The sequence below is a fragment of the Vigna unguiculata genome, chromosome 4, assembly GCF_004118075.2.
Source record: "Vigna unguiculata cultivar IT97K-499-35 chromosome 4, ASM411807v1, whole genome shotgun sequence".
In the NCBI taxonomy this organism is placed as follows: Eukaryota; Viridiplantae; Streptophyta; class Magnoliopsida; order Fabales; family Fabaceae; genus Vigna; species Vigna unguiculata.
This window is the reverse complement of record NC_040282.1, coordinates 19,865,547-19,884,889: the sequence shown is the minus strand read 5'-3', so window position 1 is coordinate 19,884,889 and position 19,343 is coordinate 19,865,547. Positions and strand designations below refer to the sequence as shown.

At 33.1% G+C, this 19,343-nt stretch overlaps 1 protein-coding gene across 2 annotated transcripts; it reads right to left on the bottom strand.

Moving 5' to 3' along the window:
• Positions 1-4,660: 4,660 nt before the first annotated feature.
• Positions 4,661-18,583, bottom strand: LOC114180309 (FH protein interacting protein FIP2). Of its 2 annotated transcripts, XM_028066602.1 has the most exons (11): positions 18,385-18,583; positions 18,138-18,247; positions 17,267-17,401; positions 13,873-14,028; positions 13,666-13,749; positions 13,201-13,247; positions 13,048-13,121; positions 10,691-10,749; positions 6,636-6,695; positions 5,781-5,861; positions 4,661-5,042 (listed from the first exon to the last, which is right to left on the bottom strand). In XM_028066602.1, the coding sequence occupies exons 1-11, from the start codon at positions 18,431-18,433 to the stop codon at positions 4,989-4,991; spliced, it is 909 nt and encodes a 302-aa protein (XP_027922403.1). In that variant the 5' UTR covers positions 18,434-18,583; the 3' UTR covers positions 4,661-4,988. The 2 variants fall into 2 exon arrangements, with proteins under 2 accessions (XP_027922403.1, XP_027922404.1); XM_028066603.1 differs by lacking the exon at positions 6,636-6,695.
• Between the last annotated feature and the right edge of the window lie 760 nt (positions 18,584-19,343).

Genomic DNA, 19,343 nt, shown 5'->3' with positions numbered 1-19,343 from the left:
TACATATTTAAAATCATTACTTCTTACGTGATTTAAAGATAAAAGACATAGATGAATGAAAACCTCAACAATAATAAAAAGAACAAAGAAATTAATTGATCTAACCTCAAAATCCAATTAAGAAATTACAATGGAATCAACCCAAGAAGTTTAGAACTCCATGAATGCAAAATAAAGAGAGAAGAATAGAGAGAAGAAAAGAGAGAGAAAGAAATGAGGCCCCCCTAAGGGTTCCTAAATTCTGAAGTGTCGAGCTTGTTCTTTCTGCTTCTCCCTTGGTCTCTTTATATAGTAATTGGACTGGGCTTTTATGTTGCTAAAATCTCTCAAATATCTTTTAAAATAAAGATAAAGATAAATATTTAAAAATATTTGGAGGGATATAGACTATTTGACAAATATAATTAGTTGATAATATCAATATCTAATATAATTAAATTAATTAATTAATTAAAGATATATGATAAATTATCACCAATTAGTATTTGTATTAATTTTCCAAATCAACCCTTTGCAATCTCCTTAAATTATCTTCTAAATATTCCAATATCTTCAAGATATATTTGTTTGTTGTGGAACTAAAAAGATTCAAGAAGATCTTGTCATATTTAAAAAGATTTGGTAGTTATTATCTTTTAATATTTTATGATATAATTAAATAAGATAATTATTTAAAAATATCAAATAAAATATCTAAAGATATATTTTCCCAAATTATCTTCTATCATAAAGATAAAGAAAACCGCAAGGTCCAATTTTTCTTTCCTCTCTTCTTGGTTTAGCCAAATTTTTTCACTTTTTCAAGCTTTTCTTGTCGTCTTCATGCAATGCTTGGCTTAGATTTTTATGCTTTTGATAATTTCTTATTCTTGGATTTATCTTTAAAGTGTCATGAAGCTTTAATCAATTTATTTCCACACCTCCATGAGCTCAACTTAGCTGCAACTGCACTAACACACCTCAAAATATCCAAAGAACATTTATGCAACTAAAAAGCTATTTTTAACATGTTTTTGTATCTCATGCTCAATAAACCCAATTATAGGAAATCTCAATTAAATCAATCTTTAAGCACACAAATTCAATTAAATACCCAGAATTAAACATTAAATGAGGGCAAAAATACGCACTCATCAAAGATGCACTTCAAAAGGCTCAAGAGAAAGTGAGTGATGGATTGAGTTAAGCCTCAAATAAAAACAAAAAACATAACACAAATTGAATAGAAATAGAGGAAAACAACAACAAAATGGAAGAAATAGAAAATGGTAATGGAGATTTGAAGCACGCCACTCATAAAGGGGCCATAAAGGCTAACCAACTCTAGAGATGAGTGAATGGTGTCGCTACTTGCTAGGCAAGATAAGGCTAAGGTGAAGACTCCAACCCTATGGAGGAAGCTCATGGTTTTGGTTGAGCAAAACAAGTGTTAATACTCAAATTTATCAACCCTTTTACAAGCTAAAGAACACCCTTATATAGAGAATTCTAAAGGCCTCTAGGAAATAAACACAAGTTCAAAAGGATTACATAGCAAATACCAAACCCTAATTCTAGAAACATCTTCTAAAGGTAGCAAAGACTAGCATGGTGGTGGGAAACCTAGAGTCATTCTCGACCAAGCTTAAAGGAGGCCAAGGAGACAAAAGGTATAAAGGTACACTTGCTTTATGCTTCCCTCTCTCCTCCACCTAGGCTCAACATCATATTCATCCTCCACTAGGATTGCGCCACCAAATCCATGCTTCCTTAACCTAATTATTCCTTCAAAACACATAAACATAGATTAGCATGCTGGCTTAAGTCAAGTTAAACCTAGTCAAAAGTCAACAAGTCAAATAAGGTTGAGTCAACTAAGTCAACTTAGGGAATTCAAACATAATGGAAAACAATGAAATGATGAAGGATTATTGAATTTCCTTTCTAAACATGCTTAGTCTTCTTAAGCATGTGTCTCCATCCTTGGTTGGGGTCAGTCCTTCATTAGTTGTTGAAGGCTTGTAAAGAGATTCGTAGTGTTAGGCGTTGGTAGGCGGTAATTGGTTGTCAATATGATAACTTGTTGAACTTAGTACTCGGACCTCGGTTTGTTTGTAAAAAAAATTTATATTTCTTTAGCTATATAGCCCTATAGGTATAATAGCCTCCAGCCTCGAGAAGCGTAGCGATGAAGAGGTTGTAATGATGAAGTGACAGATCTGACATGGTGAGGAAGGTGGGGAGGTATGAGTTTGTTGGCACAAGAAACGAGGTAGGTCTAGGAAGTTCCAGAGTCGCGACCCTTGGCCTTCGTATTTGAGGAAATCTAATGGTTAAGAAGGATGGATGGTGATGACTTGGGCCCAACCAGAGGCCCAATCAAGGGTCCAATCACTGAAAGAATGCTTAGCAAAATACAAGAAGATATGGAGCATGAATATTCCAATCGGCTTAATGGTCTTCAAATGCTTTTCACTTAGGCCAAATAGGACATCAATAGGCTTTCAAATGAGCTAGTAGTATAGTTTTTATATTGAGCCATGCAATTAGACCATGCTTTCAATAAATGTCTTGCAAATAATGCGCCCATGAACCAAATCACCTAGCCTTTGAATTGGGCTTCTAATAACCCAATTAAAAGTGTAAAGCCGGTTTGCACCTAAAAATCCTAGAAGCTTCATCACATTGATCTCATTTAGCACATGCGCAAATGCATAGAAAATGTGACAAAGCACATGGGTTAGATCTAACTAATTTTGGCACCATTTTCCTTTAGCACATGTGAGGAATTTCAATTCCTTTAGGCGCCAATTCTTTATGGAGGATGGAGCCTCCTTCTCTTATAAAAGAAGGCCTCCCTTCATTGTAAAATCACTCTTGATTGTGTAAAGACATGTTGTTGAGATCAATCCAGAAAATTCCACTTGAGAGTCACTAGGCTAAAGCTTCCTTAGGATCCTCTCTAGCCACCCTTCCCCTGGGTGTCTTTCATCACCACGCCATTTCAACACCAAGTCAAGCCTTCTCTTCATTTGCTTTCTTATTATGCCTTACAGAGCTTCCATCCATCATTCTCTCAAATGGAGCTTCATTAGGTGGGAAGGTGAAAGGTCATGAGTGTTGGCTATAAATAGGAGGCTCATTTGCCCCAATCAGGCACCAAGTGATTGATAGATTTGCTTTGTTGTTGAGATCATTGTGAGAGAAGAGTGTTGTAAGTGTCGCCTACTACAAATTATGTCACATAATTGTTTGAATATGAGTGTCGTTGAGCAGTTGGATAATAGTAGTAACAGCAGCAGTCGTAGTAGCAGTAGTAGTCGGATGTTGACGTCCTATGCTACAATGTTAGTTTAAAAAATACCTACAAATTTTTTTAAAACCCGCAAGTACCCATAGATACCCACACACCCGCGAATATTTAAAAAAGATATATATTTTATAAAATTTTTAAATAAAATTATAAAAAATATAAATATAATTTTAAATATAAATTATAATATATAATTTATATTATATATAAATTATATATATAATATATAAATTAAAAACTAGGGACTTGGAAACCAGGTGCCTAGATTCAGAGAAGGAGGCCAAGAATAAAGAAAAGGAATTGAAGAAAGAGGTGGTTATAAAGAAAGAGACCCATAAAGGACTTGAGGCCAACTTGTTTGGGCTTCATAAGTCTATCATAATTGAGTCCACCAACAACTTGAACAAGGAGTTGAGGCAGTCCGAATTTCTATACCAAAATGTGTTGACTGAATTTCGACCGAGACCAACTCGACCGAATTTCGACTAAACCAACTCGGCCAAATTTCGATTGAGACCAACTCGACCAAATTTTGACCAGGATTGAAAAGGCTAAATTTCAACAAAGGCCAACTCTGCCAAATTTTAGTTGGGACCGAATTTTGGTCGACCTTTAGCTAAAGCCAAACCATCTCTACCTACTCAATCCAACTAAAAACATAAATTAAAAATTTGAATTTGATATTTTGAATTTTTCATATTGAAAATGTGAATTCAAAAAATGAATACCAAATCAAAAATATATATAAAATGTAGAACGAATTAAAATCCAAATTTAATAAAATGGATTTTAAATTAATTAAATTTTTAATAAAATAGATTTTAAATGAATTAGACAAGAGAAAAAGAATATTAAATGAATTTTTAATAAAACAGGTCAAGAAAATTGAACTTTTTTCCGCCCTTAGTTTAGTCAATTCATTTATGAAAGATAGATTTAAAAGAATAAAAATTAACAAATTGTAAACAAATGTTACGATTTAAATATCTATTTATTTCAAAAATATAATCCGATGCTACTTTTAATTTCTATAAAATTCCTTTGCGCTATCAAATATTTTGTTCTAATCTATGTAGTTTGTAAATAATTTTCCTTTTGTTGCTATAAAATATTTTTCTAAATAAAATATTTTTCAAAATGATGTATCAAAAAGAGAAGCAAATTAAAAAGTTTTTTATAGACCAAAGACAATATAGAAGTATATTTCAAAGATCAATAATATATTTAAGTTCAAATTTATTCCTCCTTTACTCTGCAAAAGTATTCTTATTTTATTGTAAAATATAATAATCTCTGACAATGTGTTCAAATCGAAAAAATTACCCAAAAGGGAACTTATCAGCCATACATGTCCATGCAAGCCAATCATGATTCTTAAATACGAGCTTTTAATTATCAACCAAGCGCTGTACACAACATAGTTCACATAGCAAATTAGTAATATTCTGGGCATAGGAAAAGCCAAAAGTCAGAATCAACACAAAATATGAACAAGAACAACATAAACAACTTATCTCACAATATCAGCCGCATGTTATTGTTGGAGAAGATCAGCAGACACAACCACAATATCAACCTCACAAGAAGCACTTATACTTACGCTCATACACGAGATAACTTTGAAATTCCCAAGTTCACTCATCTAGTATTGACATTTTATAGCCATATGGAAATTTTTTAATTTTTGGCACAAATATTATCTGATTGCTCCAAGCAAATTGGCACCATCAAGCCTCGCACCTTCCAAGTGCTGAGTAACATAAAAAGGAACGAAGAAAATGTGTTAGCTAATCGCACTTAGAACAGAATAATATACTCGCCATAATTTTCCACCCATTCTAAACATAGGGAGCCAACAACAAAAGAAGCATTAAAACAATGGGAATTTGAAGCCCTCAAATCTGATCTCGCAAGGCATTTATTCCGTTGCCTAACCTTGTGTTTGGAGAAGAGATTTTAACAATTCCAAGAAATTGAAATACATAGTATTTGAATTACTTGCAATTGAATTATCTTCATTTTTTAAATAATTTGTTTGGATGAAGTAATTAAAATATTTTAAATTTTAATTTTTTTGTTTAAATAAAATAATCTAATTTCTATTTTAAGCCAAACTTAACTCTATTCAATACAGACCGGTTCAACTCGACCTTCGGTCGGGACCAGCTTAGCTCGACCTTCGGCTGGGGCCGGTTTAGCTTTATGGACTTATTAACTTTTTTTCATCCTGGCTAATGAGGAATTCAACAACTTGTTTGTTTTTTAGTGAATTTCAAATTCTATTATTTTAATTATTTGAAATACCTCTTTAAAATTCTTCAATTTTAATTTCCTATTAATTTTTCTATCAAAACAAGTTATTTTACTTCAAAAAAATTCAAAATTTTCAAATAAATGAATTACTCTATTAAATTGATTAGCAATTTTACATATCATAATTAGTAAAGAAACTCATAAGAACTATGAAAAATACAACTAATTAACATACCGTATCTCGAAGATTAACATGACGGAGATAAGCTCGTTGCAGGTTTGCACCCTTCAAGTTTGCGTTGTTCAGTTTTGCCCCCTAAGAAAAATAGGGAATTGATTTCAAAGTAGGCAAAAATAAGATTAACATTTCATTTCACCAAGCCATAAACTAAATTGAAATGAGAAAATGAATAGAAAATCAGTAGTAAATTAAACTGACAAACTTATACCAAATGTAGGAAATAACTAAACTGGTATTGATGTTTATATCTGATCAGAGGGATACAAGAAAATACAACAGAAACAACAGTCCACACACTTCTAATCCATGTTGAGGTTCCTCAACATTTTTAGGATTATGTTATCTCATTAATAGCATGTCATCTTCGGTCTTTAATAACAAAATTATTCATTCTATTTTATTTGAATACTTTAATTTATTTGTCACATGGGTGTAGCGTTTTCAGATTTTCTCTTTGTATCTTTGACGTTGGAGCCCTTATAACATACATGAATTAGCTAGGATATGAATCGATCCTTTAGGCACTCTTTCTCATATTTCATTCTGAAGTCTTATGTTAAGATATAAAGTAAGCAGAGGTATTTAAATTTAGAAATAAAATATAATTTTATTAAACATAAGGCATTGATAGGGTTGGCGCGGGGTGTTATTCTCAGTTTGGGTGATGACTTTTAGTATTGATAGGATGCTAAAAGGCATCATCTATTTGGGCCTTAGACCAGTCAATCATTAGTATAGGATCATACACTCTAGATTAGCATCGGCTAGGCTACACTCATTTTCTCTTTAAGGTATGTAAAACATCTTTGACCCTATTATATATGCTCATACAGTTCCAGTGCATTTTACCTTCAAGTTAGCACCTTCCAAAACGGCTCCCTCTAGATTGGCATTGGTAAGATCTGCATTCTGACAAGTTAAAAAGACATTCATTAATCATTATCACATACTTTTAATGAAGACACGACATTAAGGCTACTTTTATCAAGATTCGAAATACAACCCATCTCTAAAAATAAAAATTATCCATGTGTTAAAATACATCATAACGAAAACACCGATTTGCAACTACAACTTGACAACTAGAGAGTACTTTTAAGCTTAGTCCATCACTTGCTCGATTTATAAAAAAATCCGTTTTTTCTTCAAAACTCAAATCCTAAAGATACCTCATCTAAATTAGCCATCACTGAATACAATTGTCTATGTGAGTATAAATAATAATTCATACATCTTGACTTTTAGGCATGCATGACAGCATTAGGATATAAAGTTACAGATTTATTCCAATCCATAGTTTCTACAAAATACCATGATTATTTTCATAAATGCCCTTCTGATTTTGAAGAGAGAAATAGAGGGAATGAAAATAGAAAATAAACAAAGTGAAACAAAAAATAAAATAGAAGAAATAAAACTGAATATTTAGTCTATCTGTTGTTGGTAGGGGGATCTTTGCTATCAAAGTTGGTTTAGATGGCACTATTGATCAAATCAAAACTCGCTTGGTAGTCAAATTACACTCAGATATTCAAATTAGACTAAGTGAAACCTTCTCTACCGTTGCTAAGATGGTTTCTGTCCAATTATTCCTTGCCATGGCTGGTTGCGCTATATATATCGGTCAGATGTCAAGAATGTCTTCCTTCATGATGATTTGTTGGGAGGAAATTAATATGGAGCAATCTCTTAGTTCTATTGCCTAGAGGGAGTCTTCCGAATCTAAAAATCTTTATATGATTTCAAGCAATGTCCTAAGACCATGGTTTGGTAGTTATATCATCACACAACTATTGGATGTATCCACTTAGTGGTACATGTTGATGACATTATTCTTACAAATAGTGATCATCATGGCATATTACAGATAAAACAACACTTGTGTCATCAAAAAGACCTTGGCAAAGTCATTTCTTACGTATTCAACTAGCACAATCCAACAATGGAATTGTCCTTTCTCAAAGGAAGTATGCATACTTTAGAGGAAGTTGGACTAATGAATTCCAAGCTCATTGACTTACCATGATCCCGATACTAAACTTATACCTAGTCAAGGAGAGCCACTTCCTAGTCCTGAATAATAATAGAGATTAGTTGGAAAATTAAACTATTTCACGATTAATTGTCCTAACATTTCCATTGTAGTCAGTGTGATAAGCCAGATTCTAAATTATTCATGTAAAAAACATTGAAATGCAATTGTTCGCATTCTGATGTATATTATGCCCCTAGAAAAGGTTTGTTATATGGTCTCAATAATCATACTTGTGTGTTATTTAGGTGTCAATTGGACTTGTTCTTCCGAGGAGATCCACCTCCAAATAGTGTCATTATTGGGGACAATTTGATCTCTTGAAAAAGTAAAAAGCATATTGTAGTAGCAACTGTTATCTGTGATAACCAAGCTACCTACATATTTCTTCAAATACAATATTTCACCAGAGGACTAAAGATATTGAGGTAGATTGTCACTTTATCCAAGAAAGATTGCATTTGAAGACATCACCACTCAATTCGTTGACTCTAATTTGTTGCCATATATCTTCACTAAATCATTGTGGGTCCGAAAATTTACTATATGTGTAACAAGTTTTGTTCATATGATTTATATATATATATATATATATATATATATATATATACACATATATATATATATATATGTATATATATATATATATATATATACATACATATGTATGTGTGTGTGTATATATATATATATATACATATATATATATATATATATGTGTGTGTACATGTATACATATTTATGTATGCAACACCCCTCTTTTCCAAAAACAGAAACCAAACCCCCTCCCTCTCATTTCCTCTGCAAACTCAACTCTCCCCTCTGTCTCCCTCTCTCTGATCCTTGCTGCTATCTCACCACCCTTGCTTCTTGATCAGGTTCTGGAGAGGAAGCCACACCTGAGCCTCCTGCTGCCTCCACTCATAGCCTCTCTTCTCCTAGGTAAGTCTCCCTTGTGGTTTAAAGTCCAATTTCGAAATTCAACTCGAATTCCTGCTTCCATTCAGAGTCTAACCAAGTGTTCATCCTTTCTATGTGGCTGGATGATGAATTCTTCTAGGTCGGACTGAGGAATTCTGCTCCCCTCTCCTAGGTTATCTTCATCCAAGCCTTAACTCAAAAATAGGTAAGGGAAGCTGACTTTTCAACTAAATTTAATGTGAATTGTGTTCATGAGTGATTTAATTGTGTGATTGTGTGTTTAATTGGTGTTTGAGACTGCTTGTGTGTGAAATTGGGTGGTGGATGATTCTGAGCGAGCTTGCATGTGAAGAACAGAGAGGATTTCCTGGTAGTTTCGCCCAGGCGAGCAGCACTCGCTTGAGCGAAAATACCAGAAGATCACCTCTGTCACTGCGCGAAATCTCGCCTAGGCGAGCTGGAGTCGCCTGAGCGAGATAACTTCTCATATAGGCAAGCCAGTTTAGCCTGAGCGAGAGTTCGCCCAAGATTTTTAATTTGCCACTGTATTAGGTCTCGCCCAGGCGAGAGCAACTCGCCTAAGCGAGATAAACTCTCTAGCTTAGGCGAGACCCTCTAGCCTAAGCGAAATTCCCTGCAAAAGTTAGTTTTCTCATTGTTTCAATTACATGATGCTATATTGATTGCCTTAAGACGATAATGGTTGATCTTGTATGTGATCCTTATGCATGATAGACAGTGTGATGGAATTGAGTGTGAATTTGATATGAATGAGAAGGGAAATTCTAAGGAAATGGTTTTAGTAAATGTAAGGGCATGAGGACACATTGGTGGCATCCTGGCGCTCCTAGTAACCATTAAGACTCAAGTAGAGTATGATGGATTACGTCGGGGGGAGTAGCAGGAGGTCCTGGTCTATGAATCCGATCCGTCATAGAGGTGATGGGATTTATCTTGGGAGTGGTTGGGTGAATACCCCTTGTGCCTAAAACTCTGCAGAGTTTGGGAACCGTCTCAAGTGCAAGTCACCGAGAGCTCCAATGCCGCTTACATAATCCGGATATTGAGTCTAGAATGGTGTGTGGCGTTATGGTTGGGATTAATTGGATGATTTTGATAATTGTGTGATAAATTCTGTTTTCTGCCTAAGTGTAACAATTGCATGATTTGCTCTTGGTTCAAGTTAGCTTACCCTTCTTGTATGTTGTGTGTTCCTTGTGTCTTCTATTTATGCAATGATCGTCCTTATTGAATGGCGTGAGCAGATATAGGTGCAGGTGAGGATACACCCCTCCAGGACAGGAAATGAGTATGTTAGACGTTCCAGTAGTTGTAGCCTTTTGTTTTGCTTAGCTGACCGGGTGTTTTGTAACCCTTTAGTAATATATGGGCTGTATGTATTGATCAGTGTATGTATGGTTATTTTGAGGATGACTGTATTATACATTATACTGGCCTACGTCATCATCTGCTTCTGAATTATTGAAATTTAAATGTTTTGTTTAATAGTATAAAAACTATGAAAACGGGATGTTACAATGTATATATGTATCTATGTGTATATATATATATATATATATATATATATATATATATATATGTATATATGTATGTATGTATATATGTATGTATGTATGCCTTGGCCCATCTCTTTGTATCTTCTTTGCCTTTGAGACACTTATATGCAAACATGCTCCTCTGTTGTAATAGACACAAAGAGAAATTATTTTTGTCACTTCACAATATATCTCAACAAAATAATTGCAGTTGTTCCTCTTTTAGATAAAATGACAACAAAACACATAAGGAATATATTTATCATTTAAAAAAGAGATATACTCAGATGAACCTCACATATAAGTTATAAGTGACAATGATTGGCACACAATATAAACAAATTAGATGACATAAACAAATTAATAATTGATTAGACAAGTAAAAGTTGGTGAACCTGTAGATGTGCTGTACGCAAATCTGCACCACATAAGCTAGAATCTACTAAGCAAGCATCTGCAAAATAGCAGTTTCAAACAAACTTCAGTTCCAAGTATATTATTGTTTGATATATCAATACAGGCAAATGCAAGTTGCAGTTCTCATTACATTTTTGTGTAACCAAGGGCATAAAGTAATCCAACTTGAAATATAGTGAAGCATTAAAAGGATAAAGCAATATATGTGGAAAGTCACCAAAATTGTGTTACACCTAACTCACTTTATAGGAATTGGAAGCCTCTTTTTAGGATGCCATAATTACAGCCTTAGGTGGAGGCTTAGTTCCACATCAACTAGAGATATAACATAAATAGAGTTTATAAATTTTGGACAGTACTTACCTTCTAAGTTGATTTTATGGGATTTTGTTCGATTCTTAACCTAAATTATACGAAGATATCAGAGTTTATCTTTGATTTATTATTAGCCACCTACATTTGCTATTTTCTTGATTTATTATTAATTGCAACAACCCTAACCCACCTTAGTTGATGCTTCCATGATTGTAGCCTCAAGGATAGCGGTGGTTTAGTCCCATATTGACTACAGATACAACTTAAACAAAGATTATAAAATAGTTTTGGCGGGATTGATTCAAGCTCTCATGAGTGCATAAATGAAGATAATGAGCTAGAACACGCTATACCTAGAAGATTTATAAGAAGTATGTCAAAACCAGAGGTTCTTAATCAACAAAATATTTCTCGTTCTTTCTTATTTTGTATTTGTTAGACTAATAATTTGTAAGGTTTTATTTCTTTTGGAGTGTAATTAGTAATTAGGTTTAGATGAGCCTTTTCAAAAGGAAAGAAGGGAAAAGAAGACGACACTCAAGATAAAAAGGAAAAGAAAATCAAAGAGTTAATATCCCCTCTCTTAAGAAAGGAGAAAAGAAGAGCTTAATTCCCCTCCCTTAGGTTCTCATATTTATAATGACATTGGTAATTTAGATAAAACAAATGAGAGGGAAGAGAAAAAAATAAGAAAGGCCATATTTAGAGTCCTAGGTACAGCACACAACAGTTTTTCACTGAAATTTATTTAAGATCAATTCTAACACTTCCTTCAAGCTAGAGCATACAAAGTATTTGTCAAGCTTAGAACAAATACATTCAATTTGAGGTCCTCTCAAGGATTTGATTAATGAATTTGCAAGATAATCATTGAATATGACAAACTCACAGCAAATTTCCCGGACAACAAGTTTTCCCAAATATAATGACAATCAATTTCTACGTGTTTAGTGCTCTCATAGAAAACTAGATTAGAAGAAATGTGGATAGCAATTTGGTTATCATAATACATCTTCATTTGCTGAATCTCACAAAAATCTAACTCTTTCGGGGATTGTTTTACCCTTACAAGCTCACAAGAGATGTCATTTCCCAATACTCAACTTTAGCAATTGTTCATACAACTTCACTTTGTTTCTTTTTTTTCCAGAAATAATATTTCGTCCAATTAAAACACTATTTTTTTGTAGAGTGTTCCCGGTAATAAAGATTGAACAAGCAGGGAAACAGTGGTTTGACTGTGTAAAAATAATACTTAACATTGGGTGTTTAGAATGATATAATACAGTTTTGCAGTTCTGCCTGACAAGACTTAGAGAGAGAGAGAGAGAGAGAAATAAGTTATGGGCGGTTACAAACTAGTGTAACCTCCAAAAATTACAAAATAAAGAGAAAAAAAAAACAGAAAAGAGATACAACTGAATAGAAAATAAGAGAATACAACTGAAAAAATTGGATTTTCATTGCATAATGTCTTTGTGGGTTTCATAATAAATTCTAAACTTAATTTGTTAGCAATATAAGAATGCACTGTGGGAATCAAAGGGCTTTTGGTGGGGGTAGGTGGAATATAAAGAATGCAGGTTTTATAAGAAAGTTAGCAATCTTGTAGACATGAAAACAATATGTTAAGAATTACATATTACCACAAATTGCACTGTGGGGTATCTTGGAATCAGTTCGTAAAGGATTTAAGTTAGGTTGATGAATAGAAAAGAAGTATCAAAATTTGTCACAGCGAAGTGTGCTTAAAATCATGAAGGGAACTCTAATACGGAGCTAAAAGATTAGTGATACTCTATGACATGACAGTGATTAATGAATGTTGGGACATAATATGGTTATGCCGATATTGTGATGTTTTGATATAGCCCCCCATGGATTGATCAATGTAGCCAACTCCACATAGTGCAAAAACGCTTGGTTGTGTTGTTGTGTATTGGCAGTAACACCCGTATTGATTTCAGATATGAGAACTGATAAATACTAAAAGGTACATAAAAATAAAATACGTGTACACCTTGTAGATTTGCACTCTGAAGGCATGCACCAGCTAATAAAGCACCACGAAGGTTTGCCCCAGTAAATTCACATCTTTCCTAGGCAAGAGTAAGAAATTTAGAGGCCTGCAAGTATGTGTAAAATGGAATGTAGAGTTTTCTGAGTAACTTACTCACGCAAAGTTGCATTGTGAAAAATGGAGGCCTCGGCATCAACATCCTATGAAATTAAATACGCACACGGAAAATTTATAAATTAAAATTAAATTTATATGCTGAAGTGATTAATAATATAGCCGAAATATACATTTTTCCAACTAAACAATATAAGCATGTAGTGTCACAAGTATTAAAAAGTTATCAAGAAAAAATTTGGTGATAAGATAGCAAAAACAATTTTTTGCCCAATGTTGTACTATACATCATTTATATTATTTATATTGTGAAGTTAAATATGGATATTATTGGTTTAGTCATTTAAAGTGGGATTTTATTGTCCTAAAGCAAACCAAAGAAAAGTTTATAAGTCAATGAAAGGGATTTTATTTCAGGTCTAATATGCAATGTCCAAATAGGCCGGATCTACTTTCCAAATTACTATCCTGAAGTATTGTGATTCTGGACAGAACCATACTTACTCGAAACTTTGCACATTGAAGGTTTGCTCGTGAAAAGAACACATTTTTAAGACAAGCATAGCTGAAATCCACATATGATAAATCCTGAAAATTCATAAGAAAATTACCAAGATAGTATCAAGATACCAGATATTATCCAGAAACACACAACTGCTTTATAAGTAAACTAAGATACTGCTAAAAGACATTCTAGGTCCAAGAAATTACCAGTTTAGAGAGGTCAAGTCCAGAAAGATTAACCCCTCGAAACCTTACTTTCTCAGATTGTATACACTTGATGATGTCTGTACGTGTCAACTCTGTATGGAACTCATCAACTTCCTTCTTTTTATTGAGGACAGCATATATTCCATCTATAAGCCCCTGAGGTTTACCATGTGATCACAGGTTAAAGGGTTTTAAAAAGGTGTGAAGTTTCAGTTCCTTTTCCATTTGGTAAAGTAATTGTGAGTATCTAGGCAGAAGGAATATGACAGATTTCAAGTTTGACATATATATACAGACACACACTTAAAGAATATAAGGAAACAAAGAATTATTTCATTTGTTACAATTACAGAAATAAGTGGCGATCTTATATAATCAGAAATATTGCTACAATTATAAGAATAATGAGTTGATCCCACACAATTTTGGAATATCTACAGTGTATATGTATTATTGGGAACTTTGTTACTTCTTTCTTTATCATATATTTGATATCAGATGACCATAAATTTTCTCTATTTATTATATTGATTCCTTTTCCTCAATATAAATAAATCATTCGTACTATCTGAAAAATGTATTGTTTCAGCTTAATGTTTCTGTCTTCCCTACAGTTTAACATGGTATATAAAGCCCTTTTCAAAACAATGTTAGCACCATTAGACCCACTATCTCTGGAGCATTTTTTTTTGTGAACCTTTCTCCAAGGTTTGCTGTCACTGTTCCAATGCCCTCTCATTAAGTTTTTTTTATTTACTTTTTCTCCTCAAACTTTCCAAAAGAGATGTCTTCCAATACCACATCAATCTCCAAAACAAATTCTCCCATCTTTTCTATCCATGTTGTTAGTTTTGAGAAGATGGACAGATCTAATAACTCACTCACTCCAACCTATTTCTCACCTCATGAGATGTGTTGGCCATGCTCTATATACCAATGACACATAACATTTCTAAGGTGTGTCAAAATCTCTTGACACTTGTTGCTCCACAACATCTTGAGGGTTCTATGTCTACTTATATTTGGTGGCTTCATGTTGTTTATATGATTTTAATGAGCTCCTTCCACCATCTGCAAATGTGAAGAAGGAACTTGAGAAGTACATTACATTCTTTGACCTTGGGCCTATATAGTTTGCCATGAGAGTATGTTGAACCCATGATCAGATTTTGGGATCACTAGTGAATCCTATTATCTCCTCAGTATCATCTACACTCGTCTGAATTTCACAAGAGATAAACATCGAGACACAAATTTCATTTGCAGGTGAAAACACTACCTTTACATCAAAGAGTAATAATTCAAGATGCTATTGAACCGGTAATTCTAAAAATTGCCCAAAATGTGAACATTGCCATCTCATTAGAGGTACAATTAATAGGTATTGAAAGTTGCATGGGCAACACCCTCATCCACACAATATTTGCCAAGCATCAATTACTGAATCACCAATTGCTCCTACATTACTAAATGATTCATCTCCAACAACATTTGAATACTTTATCAAATGGTGTGACACTCCAATCCATAAGTAGCATTGTTGCGATAACACACACCAGTAACTCATCTACTTGTCTCTCTTAATCTCCCTCTCTTGGTCCCTAGGTTATTGACTCATGCAACTAATTACATATCTAGTGATCGTTCTTTTTTTTTCTCCTCCTTTACTAATGTTGTCAATTTGCCTTTTATAATTGTTGTTAATGGTTTACAAAACGAGCTTGCGGCATTGGTACTACCCAACCCCTCTTATCCTCAATTGTTTGACTCTTTGTTGTATACCTAATTGGTCCCTTTCAATTTATTGTCTATGACGCCATTGACCCAATCCCATGATATTATCCTCACATTCAATAAAAATATTGTTATATTGTAGGATCAGATATCAGGTTGGTGATTGGCATCAAATGTGAGTCACAGTCTATACTATCTCCATCCAATACCATTGGAATGTGCATCAACAATATCTCCAATGATGATTCATGCACAATTAGGACATATCGGGCTAACAAAGTTGCACATGATGGTTTTGGTAGCACGTGTTGTTTACAAATTACATCCCAACTTAGTTGATTCTTACTTTTGAAAAGTCCCCTTTTCAGAATAATCACCCAATATTCCAAAAAAATACTCAAGTTCTCCTAACTCCTTCATATCAAATTGGACTGCCAAATTTTCCTTTATAGTCAATTTCTATATTTTATCATCTCCTACAAAATCATACAATGGAAAAGCCACGAACATGGGACTCACCACCACTAGAGCCATAGCTAGAAGAATAAATGAAGGTTGGGCCTCTACTGAAGATAGCAGACCCATGAATCTCTTTACATGGACCACCTCTTAATGAGCTTGAAGATTAGGCCAACCTAATTGGGCTCACACAACAATTTTGACGCTAAGGTGGCACACTTTATATCAAACAGATTTTGGTTTACACCTAACGCTACTAGTTTTAAAGTCCCTGCTCTTAGTAATGCAATCTTTGCTTTAAGCTGACCTTAGTTTGAGGATTTTTTTTAATTAACACCTTAAGAAGAAAGGATCATTCCAACATTTTGTACCGTATGATTAAGAAAAACAAAAAATGTGAAACTAGATTGGTTTGGATGCAATACAAATAGGGAGTTAAAGGTTCTCTAGGTATATCTAGTTTAGGGAGTAACTTTAGAGATCACCATGCTTCCATTGTGGGTTATTTCTTTTAATATCTTGGTCTTGATAATGCCTTATATGCAGAGGTGCGATGGGATTGATTCTTGACATGGAAATTGCTATCTGCAGAGGTTGGAATACCTCTAGATTGAGTGTGATTCTCAATTTCTTATGCAGGCTTCATCCATTACTTCTATTATTTTTTGGAATATTTGTAGTATATTGAAGAATCGTTTTTTAAATAGTAATATTATGTATATTCATCTTTCGAAAATTATAAAAAGAAGGTAATCAATGTGTTGATAAACTTGTTGAGTTTGCACCTAGGCCTCACGGTTATACTTTGTGGGTAATTTTGTTAGCTTCATTTGTTCTGAGTTTTTCAAGGTTAGATTTGATTTACCCTTTTATAAGGTTAGAAAATAGTGGATCAGGCTTGGTCTGTCCACTATCTTCTTTTGTATTTTCCTCTTTTTTTAATATTATGAGGTGCTACATATATATGATGTTCTATGTGGTGCCAACATAATTGGGATAACAAACAGTATAGTGATGCCTTAACCCTCCCATTTTTATTAACAAAAACTTGGCATGGTTTTAAATTCACAATTACAATCACAATATTACAGTTTCAAAGCGCAAATGTAATTTAAAACCACGTCGCCTAAAAGGGTATAAATTTCTACTTCAAAAGCAAATTGATAGAAATCAGATTCCAATAAAACAGAATAGTGCTTACAAGAAGTTGATAGTACTCAGCCTCCCTTAACAATTCCGAGTACTGATATTCTTCAAGAGTAGGCACCACACCATCCCTTAACCAATTGAGAATGTGCCGAAAGTGTTTACCATCCCTATCAACAAACACATACCCCTGCATCCATCGCCAATTACCAAATCAATCCATAACTAAGATTAGATACACAATTAGACAAACATGAAGAATTTTAATTTTAACAGCGATGGAGCATGTATCTAGGGGGTAACTTTCTTCTTGAATTCAGATGTATTTTGTGAAAAAGAAAAAATAAAGTTGTATTCGTAAAATAAATTGTGTTTATAAAATAAACTGGATGTTTGGAACTTCAGCTGTAATTTAATAAAACCCTGCTTTTCCAACACAAATAAGTTGATTTTGTGAATTGGAAAAGTTAGCAGTTTATGATTATTTTGTAACAGAATTTAAATTTTCAGCTTCATTCATATGAATACTATTTTTCAGAAATAAAAGCTGATGTTTTTGTTGCATCTAAACGAAACTATTTATGTTAAAATTACATTTCAGCATCCAAACAAAAAGCATGTTCTGATAATATTCAGTTGTAATAATAATCGATTACACATATAATGGACACACTCAAGTTAAAACGCCTTAGGTCTCTAAATCATAGCCAAAATTGATTTAAATTGATTTAAATCACTACATGTTGAAATACGGTAGATTCAATCTCTGATCCTGTATTCCCATTCGAACTTCACCAAGGACAAAACCCACCGCATTTCGACACCAAACCAATCAATTTTAATACGTATGGACAAAACCAATATTAACAAAATATTAAGAACCTTAAACACATTCTAACTTAATAATAACAACAAATTGCAATTGCCTTGTCAGAATCTTGGCACAGAGTGTGGCGGCCACTAAACATGGCGGCAAGCATTGAATCGGGCTCGCGCTGTGTGAGAGTGTCGGTGGTGGTGCAGAATTTCTTTCCACCTGGAAATACAATCAACGAAGGGAAGGAAATGAAGGGAAACAGGGTGAGAAACCGCGTCGTGTTGAGAGAGAAATGAAGGAAAACAGAAGGTGAGAAAATGGCGTTGTGTGAAGAGAGAAAGAAAAAGAGGGTTTACCGATGTTGAGGCGAACGACGGAGGATAAATCGGATTGGAGGTTCTTCATTGTGGCGAAGTGAACCGCAAAGAGAGAGCTACAACCACTTTAGTGTGTTTGGAATCAGATGGAAGGGGCATGATTAGAAGACCATGTTGGTCACAGAAGACAAAAAGTCAGGGTATTTTGTTATGTTTTTACCATTAGTTGTTAAATTTTATTAAGAGAAGCAGAAGAGATAAATCAAAAGAAGATAATGAATGATAGGATGATTATAAAAGTTTTTTATTTTCTGTTTTTCTCTTAGGAAACAAAGACCGTAACTTTATTTTCCTGTTTTAATTTTTAATTTTATATTTTTATTATATATACATTAGCGAAAATACATGTGTATTTATTTTTTTATGATAGTAAAGTTATAAAATTAATAATAATATTTTATTATTATAATTATAAAATTAATGATTATTATTATTATAATTATTCTTGAAGATAACTTTTTAATTACAAAATTATTAAGTTTGGTCAAATTTAGAAAAACCGTTAAATTAAAAAGAAGTTAGGTAAAATTGCTAAAATAATAATTTCAATTTAAAAAACTTTTATTTAAATAGTAAAGTCCGAAAGAAAATATGAATACTAAAAAGAGGTATCTTTATATATAGAGAGAGAGAGGATTTTGCATTTTGGTGTTTATATTTGTTTTTTAATTTTATCCATCAAATAATTTTTTTAAAATTGAGATATCAATTTTACTTTTTCAAGTGACTATGTCTTTAAATTTAACATTTTTTTATTAGATCCGTTTTTTTTAACTTAACAATTTAAATAAAAAATATTTACAATAAAATTACAAAAACTATTTTAATTTTATTATTTTAATATTAACAACAACAAATGTTACGAGTAAAGAAGACAAGTGTTATGTATTTTTAGATGGGTTAAAATTTGAAAAATACATTGTGTGTGTCAAAATACG

Excerpts from the sequence above, each read along its gene's own strand:
- LOC114180309 (XM_028066602.1), bottom strand. The coding sequence starts at position 18,433 with ATGAAGAACCTCCAATCCGATTTATCCTCCGTCGTTCGCCTCAACATC. Across the intron at positions 18,248-18,384 it reads CGTCGTTCGCCTCAACATCG|GTGGAAAGAAATTCTGCACC; the intron begins GTAAACCCTCTT and ends TTGTATTTCCAG. Across the intron at positions 17,402-18,137 it reads TGTGCCAAGATTCTGACAAG|GGGTATGTGTTTGTTGATAG; the intron begins GCAATTGCAATT and ends CGATGGATGCAG.